General features: G+C 50.8%; 1 protein-coding gene across 1 annotated transcript in view; it reads left to right on the top strand.

The window, feature by feature from the left end:
• LOC144599754 (platelet-derived growth factor receptor beta-like) overlaps positions 1-11,935 on the top strand; it is a 16,365-nt gene extending 4,430 nt beyond the window's left edge. Inside the window, exons 3-9 of the mRNA XM_078410992.1 lie at positions 1,002-1,121; positions 2,177-2,299; positions 3,275-3,386; positions 4,169-4,268; positions 4,483-4,588; positions 6,047-6,285; positions 8,703-11,935. Of these exons, the coding sequence (XP_078267118.1) occupies positions 1,002-1,121; positions 2,177-2,299; positions 3,275-3,386; positions 4,169-4,268; positions 4,483-4,588; positions 6,047-6,285; positions 8,703-8,838 (936 nt within the window). The 3' untranslated portion in view covers positions 8,839-11,935. The remainder of the gene's footprint in view (positions 1-1,001; positions 1,122-2,176; positions 2,300-3,274; positions 3,387-4,168; positions 4,269-4,482; positions 4,589-6,046; positions 6,286-8,702) is intronic.
• Positions 11,936-12,679: the final 744 nt, after the last annotated feature.

Raw genomic sequence — 12,679 nt, 5'->3', positions numbered from 1 at the left:
GTTTTTCACACTTCTGTACCTCGTGCCTGATTGGAGAAGAGGGAGTGACCGGGGTGGGACTGGTCCTAGATTATGCTTTTCACTGTACCTTTTTACACGTGTTAATAACAAAACTTACTTTTGATTAGTACGGGTGTCGGGGGTTATGGGGAGAAGGCAGGAGAATGTTGTTGAGAGAGGAAAGATTGATCAACCATGATTGAATGGCGGAGTAGACGATGGGCCAAGTGGCCTCTTTCTGCTCCTATAAGTTATGAACTAACTAAAGAAACTAAACGAGAACAAAGGCTTTCCACTGTACACGTGACAATAATAAACTAAACCAAACTAAATTAAAACAAACCTATTCATTGTACCTCGGTACATGTGACAATAATTAAATGGATAAACTAATGGTGCAACAGTAGAGTTGTTGGCCTCACAGCACCATAGACCCGGGTTCAATCCTGGCTATGGGTGCTGTCTGTATGGAGTTTGTATTTTCTCCCAGTGACCTGCTTGGATTTTCTCCCAGATCTCCGAGATCTTCGGTTTCCTCCCACACTCCAAAGACTTACCGGTTTGTAGGTTAATTGGCTTGGTTTACATGTAAATTGTCCCTAGTGTGTGTAGGATAGTGCTAGTGTACGGGGATCACGGGTCGGTGTGGAATCGGTGGGCCGAAGGGCCTGTTTCCGCGCCGTATCTCTAAACTAAACTGAAACAAAGCTTCTCACTGTACCTTTTTAAACGTGACAATGAAGTAATCCACAGTGATGCTTTCCACTGTCTCTGAGTACATGCGACAATCTCTAGGGAGAGGGGATGGTGAGTCAGTGTGCAGTCCTGTCTAATGCGATGTCTCCTTGGTCAGTGTGCAGTCCTGTCTAATGCGATGTCTCCTTGGTCAGTGTGCAGTCCTGTCTAATGCGATGTCTCCTTGGTCAGTGTGCAGTCCTGTCTAATGCGATGTCTCCTTGGTCAGTGTGCAGTCCTGTCTAATGCGTTGTCTCCTTGTACAGACGAGGATGATTCTCCACAGCAGCTGCTCATCAGTGAGTCGTCAGTGCTCAGCTTCATGGACCTGGTGGGGATCAGCTACCAGGTTGCGCACGGCATGGAGTTCCCTCGCTCTCCGAAACGTGAGTGACGCCGCGTGTAAACGTTCCCAGATACAACACGGGAACAGGCCCTGTGGCCCGCCGAGTCCACGCCGACCAGCGATCACCCATTCACACGCGTTCTGTTATCCCCACTCATCTCATCCACTCCCTACACACTCGGGGCAATTTACAGAGGGCCAATTAATTTGTGCACTGCCTTGGTGAAGCCCTCAGTAATCACACAAAGAGATCATCTTTCCCCCACATCCGGGGCCTGTATCTACAAACTCGCAACCCTTACACTAAGGGAGCGTCCAGAGGAAACCCACGCGGTCACGGAACAAACCTGCAAACTCCACAGACAGCACCCTTGGTCAGGATCGAACTCGGGTCTTTGGCGCTTTCAGGCACCAGCTCTAACCGCTGCACATCGTGGCCAAACTGCTAACTACTTGGTGTGTATGTATTTGAGTACACGTGTGTGTGTGTGTGTGTGTGTGTGTGTGTGTGTGTGTGTGCCCACATGTGTGTGTTTGCATGCATTTACATGCCTAGGCTCCCTGTCTTTGTCCGGCACTAAAGTACCTGCAGTTGATCATATCAAAGACACGAAGAACAGCTGGATGCTGGAATCTTGAGCAAGACACAAAGTGCGGGTCAGGCAGCATTTGTGGAGGGAATAGACAGAGAGCCTTTCAGTTGGGACCCTTCTACGGACAATCAGGGGCTTGGAAATGACTTGTGGCCAAGTCGGGAGAAGGGTCCCGACCTGAAACGTCGTCTGCCCAATCCTTCCACAGATGCTCCTCCATTCCTTCCACTGAGTTCCTCCCCAGCACTTTGTGTCCTCTTGCAACTCAGCAGGTCAGGCAGCATCTCTGGAGAAATAGAACAGGTGACATTTCAGGTTGGGAACGTCCTTCAGGTTCTGACCTGAAACGTCATCTGTCCATGTTCTCCAGAGCTGCTGCCTGAGCCGCTGAGTTACTCCAGCACTGTTGTCTATCTGTGGGTGACAAATCTCGTACCCCTGCCGCTGAGGTTTCCGCTGAGTCTCCGGCCCGTAACCAGCGGACATGGTGTTGTTTTGGCAGTGTGTCCACCGCGACCTAGCGGCACGAAACGTCCTGATCTGTGAGGGGAAACTGGCGAAGATCTGCGACTTTGGGCTGGCCCGCGATATCGTCAACGACTCCAACTACATCTCCAGAGGCAGTGTGAGTATCAGAGAACTAACATGGAGAACTAACATGGAGAACTAACTCTCCCCACACACTCTGCTCTTCTGCCTCCCCTACTCCCTCTTTCGCCCTCACCCTCTGTCCCTCCTAATCCCTCTCCCCTACTCCCCTCCCCTCCCTCTCTCCCCCTCCCTCTCTCCCCCTCCCTCTCTCCCCCTCCCTCTCTCTCCTCCCTCCCTCTCTCCCCCGCCCTCTCCCCCCTCCCCTCTCCCCCTCCCTCGCCCTCTCCCCCTCCCTCTCCCCTCCCCTCTCTCCCCCTCCCCTCTCTCCCCCTCCCTCTCTCCCCCTCCCTCTCTCCCCCTCCCTCTCTCCCCCTCCCTCTCTCCCCCTCCCTCTCTCTCCCCCTCCCTCTCTCCCCCTCCCTACTCCCCCCTCCCTCTCTCCCCCTCCCCCTCTCCCCCCTCCCTCTCTCTCCCCCTCTCCCTCTCCCCCTCTCTCCCCCCTCCCCCTCTCTCCCCCCTCTCCGCCTCCCTCTCTCCCCCTCCGACTCCCCCTTTCCCCTCCCCCTTCCCCCTCCCCTCTCCCCCCTCCCTCCCCCTCCCTCTCCCTCTCTCCCCCTCTCCCCCTCTCCCTCTCTCCCCCTCTCCCTCTCTCCCCCTCCCTCTCTCCCCCTCCCTCTCTCCCCCCCTCCCTCTCTCCCCCTCCCTCTCTCCCCCCCTCCCCTCTCTCCCCCTCCCTCTCTCCCCCCTCCCTCCTCCTCCGCCTCCCTCTCTCCCCCTCCCTCTCTCCCCTCCCTCTCTCCCCTCCCCCTCCCTCTCTCCCCCTCCCTCTCTCCCCCTCCCCTCTCTCCTCCCCCTCCCTCTCTCCCCCTCCCTCTCTCCGCCTCCCTCTCCTCTCCGCCTCCCCCCTCTCCCCCTCCCTCTCTCCCCCTCCCTCTCTCTCTCTCTCCCCTTCTCCCCCCCCCCCCCCCCACCCGTGTGTTCCTGACAGTGCCTGCCCGCCTGGTTTCAGACCTTCCTGCCGCTGAAGTGGATGGCCCCAGAGAGTATCTTCAACAACCTGTACACCAGCCTGAGTGACGTGTGGTCCTACGCTGTGCTGCTCTGGGAGATCTTCACCCTGGGTAAGACCCCTCCTGCTTCACCCACACAACTCCGCTTAAACATGCCACCTGAGACCAACGACGGCACGGTGGCGCAGCGGTTGAGTTGTTGCCTCACAGCGCCAGAGACCCGGGTTCAATCCTGACTACGGGACCTGTCTGTACGGAGTTTGCACGTTCTCCCCGTGACCGTGTGGGTTTTCTCCAGGTACTGCAGTTTCCTCCCAAACTCCAAAGACGTACAGTTTGCAGGTTAATTTAGACCAGTGATCACCCCGTACACTAGCACTATCCTACACACTAGGGACAGTTTACGATTTTTATAGAAGCCACTTAACCAACAAACCTGCACGTTTTTGGCGTGTGAGGAAAGGGGAGCACCCGGATAAATCACACGCGGTCGCAGGGAGAACGTACAAACTTCATACAGACAGCACCCACAGTCAGGAATGAACCAGAGCCTCTGGAGCTGTGAGACAGCAACTCTACCACTGCGCCACAGTGCAGGAGTAACTGAACAGCTCGGGCAGCATCTCTGGAGAACATGAACATGTGATGTTTCGGGTCGGAACCTTTTGTCGGTTTAGAGGGATGTGGGCCAAATGATAGCAAAAGGAACTAGCCCAATATGCCAACTTGGTCAGCATGGCCATGGCGGGTGGAAGGGCCTGTTTCTGTGCTGTACGGCTCATTGACAGAGTTACCTCTAGGTATTATTTGGGGAGGCGGGTGGGTGGGATGTGGGAGAGGGTCATGTGTTGACCTGCGTGACCCCAACCCTCTACCATCTTCTCCTTCTCTAGGTGGGACCCCGTACCCAGAGCTGCCGATTAACGACCAGTTCTACAACGCCATCCGACGGGGCTACCGGATGCCCAAGCCGCCATACGCCACCGACGAAATGTGAGCGGGGAGGGGGAGGGAACAGAGAAAGAGGACCTTGGGGGTGGAGGAACAGTGGGGGGTGGGGGTGGGGGCAAAAATACCACAGCATGCCATGACCCCACAGTTTATGGATGGGAAGGGGAGGGAATGGAAGTGCCCCTCAGAGAGATGGACGGGAAGGGATTGCCGTCTCTGGGATACCTCTGTAATCCATGCTGACCCCCTCTTGCAGATACGCCATCATGAAAAAGTGCTGGAATGATGAATTTGAGAAGAGACCTTCCTTCTCCAGCCTGGTCACATCCATCGGGAACCTTCTCACCGACAGCTACAAGAAGGCAAGTGTTGTTGTTGTTGTTATGTTATTGTCACCTACAGTCACAGAGTCATACAGCATGCGAACAGGCCCTTCAGCCCAACTTGCTCATGCCGACCAACATGCCCCATCTACACTAGTCCCATCTGATTGCCTTTGGCCCATACCCCTCTAAACCTGCCCTATCAATGTACCTGTCCAAATGTCTCTTAAACGTTACAATAGTATCTGCATCAACTACCTCCTCCAGCACCTCGTCCATCCACCGACCAACCTTTGTGTAGAAATAAAGTTGCTCCTCGGGTTCCTATTAAATCTCAGTTTAAATGAGAGATTCTATGTGTCTACCCGACCTATTCTTGTCATGATTTTATACACCTCCATAAATCCACCCCCTCATCCTCTTGCGCTCCAAGGAATAAAGTCCTAGCCTGGCCAACCTCTCCCTGTAGCTCAAGCCCTCGAGTCCTGGCAACATCTTTGTAAATCTTCTCTGCACCCTTTCTACCCTATCAACCTGTCCCGATATACAGTGGAAAGCCTTACTATCCAGGCAAATTGTACCATATATGAAGACATCAGGTAGAGCAGTAGAGAAAATAAATAGAGTGCAGAATATAATCTTGCACCTATGGAGCTGCTGCCTCACAGCGCCAGAGATCCGGGTTCGATCCTGACCACGTGTGCTGTCTGCACAGAGTTCGTATGTTCTCACTGTAAGTGTGTGGGCTTTCTCCAGGAGCTCCGGTTTATAGACAATAGACAATAAGTGCAGGAGTAGGCCATTCAGCCCTTCGAGCCAGCACCGCCATTCAATGCGATCATGGCTGATCACCCTCAATCAGTACCCCCGTTCCTGCCTTCTCCCCATACCCCCTCACTCCGCTATCCTTAAGAGCTCTATCCAGCTCTCTCTTGAAAGCATCCAACGAACTGGCCTCCACTGCCTTCTGAGGCAGAGAATTCCACACCTTCACCACCCTCTGACTGAAAAAGTTCTTCCTCATCTCTGTTCTAAATGGCCTACCCCTTATTCTTAAACTGTGGCCCCTTGTTCTGGACTCCCCCAACATTGGGAACATGTTATCTGCCTCTGATGTGTCCAATCCCCTAATTATCTTATATGTTTCCTCTCATATTCCAAAGATGTACCGGTTTATAGGTTCATTGGCTTCGGTAAGAATTGTAAATTGTCCCTAGTGTGTAGGATAGTGCTAGTGTACGGGGTGATCACTGGTCGGCATGGACTCGGTGGGACGAAGGGCCTGTTTCCATGCGTTACTAAACTAAACTATGAGATCAGTTTAACGTGGCATCATGTTCGGCACAGCCATTGTGGGCCGAAGGGCCGGGTGCTGTGCTGTTGTTGTATGTTCTATATCTGGTATCTCTATAGTCTAAAGCAAAGTCTCCAGCAAGGTCTCGGGTAAGGTCTCCAGTAAAGTCTAACATACCAACTGTTGCCGTGTTGCCTCTGCAGAAATACGCTCAGGTCAATAAGGAGTTCCTGAAGAGTGACCATCCAGCTCTACGACGGACCAGACCCAACACCTACCAGGGCAACGAAGATATCATCTACTCCAACTGCCTGTACCCCGAGGGGCAGGACAACGGGTACATCATCCCCCTGCCCGACCCAGATCCCAGTGAGGCAACGGTGGACCTCCCCACCCCAGCAGAGCTGCCCACAGGAGAACCGTCCGATGGGACGAGACCCAGGTGAGGCCCCACACCCAATCAACGCTCGGTCCACCAAGGCCTGCTGCATCTATTGCGAACCATTGCAACTCCCCTTCCCGTTCCCACACTGACCTTTCTGTCCTGGGCCTCCCCCACTGTCAGAGTGACGCCACATGCAAACTGGAGGAACAACACCTTATATTTCACTTGGGCAGCTTACAGCCCAGTGGTCTGAGTGCTGATTTCTCTCATTTTAAGTAACCCCTGCATTCCCGCTCTCCCCCCTCCCCAATCCTAGTCCTCCCCCACCCTAGTCGTCGTCCCCACCGTAGTCGTCGTCCCCACCCTAGTCGTCGTCCCCCCCCACCCTAGTCCTCCCACCCTAGTCCTCCCACCCTAGTCCTCCCACCCAAGTCCTCCCACCCTAGTCCCCCCCCCCCACCCTAGTCCCCCTCCCCCACCCTAGTCTTCCCACCAGTTCCATTGTTCGCTTCCTGTCTTTGGTATCCCCATGTTACCACCTCTGCCCCAGCCAACAATGGGCCATTATGGGCTCCACCCTTCCTTGGTCACCTGTTATGGGTCCTAATTTGTTCAGACCTTTTCTTGCCTTTAGTTTATTCCCCTGCCCGCCTCTACTTTCAATCTGAAGAAGGGTTATGACCCAAAACGTCACCTATTCTTTTTCTCCAGAGATGCTGCCTGCCCCCTGAGTTACTCCAGCATTTTGTGTCTAACTTCAGTATAAACCAGCATCTACAGCTCCTTCCTACACCAAATGCATAGTGTAGTTTATTTGTTTAGTTTATTATTGTCACGTTTACTAAGCCACAAAGAAAAGCTTTTGTTGCATGCTAACTAGTCAGTGAAAAGACTATACATTGTTACAATTAATCCGTCCACTGTCCCTGAATCTGGAGGTGTGCGTTTTTACATTTCTGTCCCTCTTGCCTGATGGGAGAGGGGAGACGAGGGAGTGACTGTGGTGAGACTGCTCCTTGATTATACTGGTGGCCTCGCTGAAGCAGCGTGGTGTAAATGGAATCAATGGAAGGGAGGTTGGTTTGTGTGATGGTCTGGGCTACTGTACGTCCACAACTCTCTGCAACTTTGGTCAGGCCGCATTTGGAGTATTGCGTGCTGTTCTGGCCACCCCATTACAGGAGGGATGTGGAGGCTTTGGAGAGGGTGCAGAGGAGGTTCACCAGAATGCTGCCTGGATTGGAGGGTTTTGGTCACAGGGAGAGGTTGGACAGATTTGGATTATTTTCTCTGGAACGTCAGAAGTTGAGGGGAGACTTAACGGAGATATATAAAATAATATAACGTGACAATAATAAACTAAACTAAACTGTATATTTGTACAGTTTAGTTTAGTTTATTATTGTCACGTTATATTATTTTATATATCTCCGTCAAGTCTCCCCTCAACTTCTGACGTTCCAGAGAAAATAATCCAAATCTGTCCAACCTCTCCCTGTGACCAAAACCCTCCAATCCAGGCAGCATTCTGGTGAACCTCCTCTGCACCCTCTCCAAAGCCTCCACATCCCTCCTGTCTGGTTTACAACAAAGAGAGACACACAATGCTAGAGTAACTCAACGGGTCAGGCAGCATTTCTGCAGCAAAGGAATAATTGATGTTTCGGATTTTAAATCCTTCTTCAGACTGAGAGTCAGGGGAGAGGGAAACTAGCAGTAATGCAAAGGTACAGAACAAATCATAGCCAGCATCAATAACCAAGGAAAGGTGGAGTCCACAATGGTCCATTGTTGGCTGTGGAAGAGGTGATAACGAAGGGATAAGAACAGTGAAACTAGCAGGACCACTGGGGTGGGGGAGGGACGGAGAGAGAGAGAATGCAAGGGTTACTTGAAATTAGAGAAATCAATTTCATACCGCTAGGTTGTAAGCTGCCCAAGCAAAATATGAGGTGCTGTTCCTCCAATTTGTGTGTGGCCTCATTCTGACAATGGAGGAGGCCCAAGACAGAAAGGTCAGTGTGGGAATGGAAAGGGGAGTTAAAATGTTTGGCTACCGGGGGATCCAGCACCGAGCGTAGTTGTTCAGCAAAACGATCGCCCAGTCTGCGCTTGGCCTCGCCGATTTGCAGGAGTCCACTCCGAGAACAGATACAGTAGATGAAGTTGGGTGAGGTGAAAGTGAATTTCTGCTAGAAAGGACTATTGGGGTCCTTAGACGGAGTCGAGGGGGGAGGTATACGGACAGGTCTTGCATCTCCTGCGGCTGCAATGGAAAGTACCCGGGGGCAGGGTAGTTAGAGTGGGAAGGGATGAGTGAACTGGGGGGTGGAGATGGAAAGATGTGACAAGTGGTGGGATCCTGTAGGATCATGATCAAACTGCATCATGACTTGCATAATAAAAATATCAGGCAGTTTCTATGCTCTACCAATGAATGAAAGAAGTTATTGAGATGTCCTCTCTCTCCCCAGCTCCCTGGCCTGTGGTGAGAATGAAGAACCGGCCAACACTGATGACCTTCCTCAGATGACAGTAGATGCCACCAAGGTGGAGATGGAGAGCGAAGCTGAGTGGAACCAACCAGAAGTGGAGGACAGTTTCTTGTGATGGTCCACCCTCCGCCCTGCCCTCACCTCCTGCCCGGACCCTCCCCAGAACCTCCCACCACTCTCCTGGTGGACAACCCCCAGATCGCCCATTCCATCCTGACATGGGGACGGGCGGGACATGGCGAATTACTGGGGTAACAATGTGAAGATCTCCAAGGTGTGAGGAACCTGTTGAGTAAGGGGCAATGGTGGCCATGGAGCAGGTGTCCACTCTCAGGGGAAGGCCGTGCCTGGGAATGGGTGCCCTAGGGTTTGGTGTTCCCAAGCCCCCCCATTCCCACTGGCGGTGGACATTTGCTGAGGACCCATCCCTAGTTTCCCACTCCCGTTCCATCTCCAGGCTTCCGTGGATCTCAAAGCCATGACCAATCTCCCTCGAACCGAGAGGTTCCTCGGCTCCCCTCAAACTGAAGGCTTCTCCCCTCCCTCACCCTCCCCACAGAGGGATCCTTCCACAGTCATAGTCATACAGCACAAAACCAGGTCCTTCGGCCCAACTGATGTTCTCTGGCAGCTCGTTCCAGACACCCACCACCCTCTGTGTGGTAAAGGTTACCCCTCAGGTTCCTATTAAATCTTTCCCCTCCCTCACCTTAACCCTGTGACGGTCCTCTGGTTCTTGATTCCCCTACGCTGGGTAAAATACTCTCCATTCACCTCATCAATTCCCCCCCTCCTCCTGGGGGTTGACATCCAGGGAGTCTAACCAAGGCAGGAATTGCTCATCTTATATTAAGATATATCAAGCTATACCGCAGACAGTATTAGAGTGAAAGGAAGTCATTGTGATAACAAGTCTTCTGTACTTTTATAAATTGAACAGAGAAAGATGAGTTTATTTGTTTAGTAACTTTTAGAGACCTCCAACGATGTATTTCTTGTCAGGAGGACCTTACCCTGGTACTAATCTGGAGCGAAATCTCTTCAGGATAATATTTTCTGGATAAAAGCTAGGTTAAAGTATAATGTAGGTCCACCACTGATTTTCCGGCACCCTTGGTTCCAGTCCCTTTCTGGATTATCCGTTTTGAGAGGAGTCCAGTGGTACCGGAATAGTCCGCCTGGGCCACTGAGATACCAGTCTGCACAGTTGGCCTCAGACGTTGGCCATGGGAAGAGATCGACCTGGCCTAGGTGCCACATTTTCGGGGGACTTCCAGGGGACGGGGGAGGTGGTGTATTTCAAGCGCACTCTTGTAATTTTGTCTGGATTAAGGAGGTGCCGGAAAATCGGTGGTGGATTTGTAGTTTGTATAATAATGCAACATTTGAGTTTATTCCATTCACCTTATAGGTAACATGTTTTGCACAAAATGACGATATATAAAGGAACTTATTTTTCTTTTTATTTTCTTTTTAGCAAATATTGTAAATATATTTGTTTTGGTTACTTTGATCATTTTCAGTGTCACAATAATTGGAGTTTGTGTTTTCAGAAGCGAGGTTCTGTGGGTGTTGTATCTTTAGTTTAGTTTGGAGATACACTATGTTCCATTATTGTCACTTGTCTGGATGTGACTCTAACACGAGCATTGACTAGGATTAGGAACGCAGGTGAAACCAGCATGCAATATAGCTCCAGAGATACAGCTCTCTACAGCCTTTCCCTGCATCCCCACACACCCTTATCCACTCAGTCCTGACTGATTCACCCACTTAACCATACCACCACCACCACCACATTATGAAGATTCAAGAAACTGCAGATTCTGGAATCTTGAGCAAAACACAAAGTGTTGGAAGAACTGAGCGGGTCTGGCAGCAAATGCGGAGGGCACATGCTGATTGTCAGAGGCCTACGTGATCTCCCGGTCGCTAACCATTTCAACCCCCCTTCCCATTCCCACGCTGACCTTTCTGTCCTAGGCCACCTCCACTGTCAGAGCGAGGCCACACGCAAACTAAATGAACAGCACCTCATTTTGCGCTTGGATAGTTTACAACCCAATGGTATGAATACTCTAATTTTAGATAACATTTATTATATCCCCCTTCTCCATTCCCCGCCTGGACATGCACACATTTCTACCCTTTCATTTCAAGTAACTTTTACCAACACTCCTCCGCTCTCCCCAATCCCCCTTCCTCCACCCTCGTCATTTAACCAGTTCCACATTGTTTCCCTCTTGATATCACACCTTCCCTAGCCAACACTGGGCCTACCAGGGCACCATCGTGACTGAGGTCATTTGTGGCCATCCCTGATTTGTCCTGGTCTCTTTCCGCCTCCAGCTCTTCACCTCCCCCTTCCCCCTATCCCTACTTTCAGTCTGAAGAAGGGTTCCAACCCAAAACATCACCCATCCTTTTCCTCCAGAGTTGCTACCTGACCCACTGAGTTTCCCCAGCACTTTATGCCTATCTGTGGAGGGAATGGGTGAGTGGAGGGATTAGATTGGCGACGTTTCGGGTCAGGTCGGGACAGACGGAACCCAAAACGTCGCCTGTTCATTCCCTCCATAGATTTTTTTAGATTTAGAGATACAGCGCGGAAACAGGCCCTTCGGCCCACCGGGTCCGCACCGCCCAGCGATCCTCACACATTAACACTATCCTGCACACACCAAGGACAATTTTTACATTTACCAAGCCAATTAACCTACATACCTGTACGTCTTTGGAGTGTGGGAGGAAACCGAAGATCTCGGAGAAAACCCACGCAGTTCATGGGGAGAACGTACAAACTCCGTACAGTACAGAACCCGTAGTCAGGATCGAACCTGAGTCTCCGGTGCTGCATTCGCTGTAAGGCAGCAACTCTACCGCTGCGCCACCGTGTTGCCTGACCCGCTGGGTTCCTTCAGCACTTTGTGTTTTGCACCATGTTATGAAGTTATTTTGAGTGTGAATTCTCTCCGAATGGGCTATGTGACAATGTATGATTGTGGAGGTATGTCAGGGTTTTTATTTAGTTTTACAGGTATCTTATCTCAGTAACGGTACAGTCAATATCTTTAAATCAATTGTAATGGTGTTAATTGAGAATGTGTATAGAAACATTGTGTTAAGTGTGCGAAGTGTTTTGATATTTGCCCCGTTGGTCAGTAATGTGTACTCATTTACCTTGTAAACAAAATAAACAAGTTATTTTCTAACAGATGTTCTCATTCTTTTTCTCACTTAAGTAATTAATCTTCAAACATCAGCTCTACGTTTATCATTTATGAATCTTAGAAAACCAAAATAGTGCATTCACATCATAAACTCAACAAAACAAAGCAGTGGCTCAGCTAGTAGAGCTGCTGCCTCACAGCACCAGACACCCGTGTTTCATCCTGACCTCGGGGGTGGTTTGCACATTTTCCCTGGCAAGTGAAAGGTGGATGCAGATGAGGGGGGTGGGGTAGACTGACTCCCCTCCCCAATCTTTGCACATCCCCAATTCTTTCCACTCGTCACTTTAATCTCATGTATTTTGTACTTTATGACTGTTGACAGATCAATTTCACTCCTGGGATAAATAAAGTTCTATCGTATTATATCGTAAGTGACAAAGTCTGATGTTAAGGATACAAAAGGGTGTCAGATAAGGAGAGAAGAGGAATGAAAGAGAAGAGAAAGTTTAAAATGTTGGAGTAACTCAACGGGTCAGGCAACATCTCTCGAGAAAATGGATGGATGATGTTTTGGGTTGGGTGTCTGAGGTAGGGGTCCGACCTGAAACGTCACTTATCATGACCTCTAGAGATGCTGACTGACCCGCCTGGGTTACTCCAGCACTTTGTGCTTTTTTTTGGTAAACAAAACAAGCATCTGCAGTGCCTTGTGTCCAGGTATCTATCGACCATCCTGTGAGAAGAGATTGCCGCCCTTCTTGAACAGAACGGCTGTCAAGGATT

Source organism: Rhinoraja longicauda, chromosome 14 (genome assembly GCF_053455715.1).
Source record: "Rhinoraja longicauda isolate Sanriku21f chromosome 14, sRhiLon1.1, whole genome shotgun sequence".
Taxonomy (NCBI): domain Eukaryota; kingdom Metazoa; phylum Chordata; class Chondrichthyes; order Rajiformes; family Arhynchobatidae; genus Rhinoraja; species Rhinoraja longicauda.
This window is presented reverse-complemented; position numbering and strand designations above follow the sequence as displayed.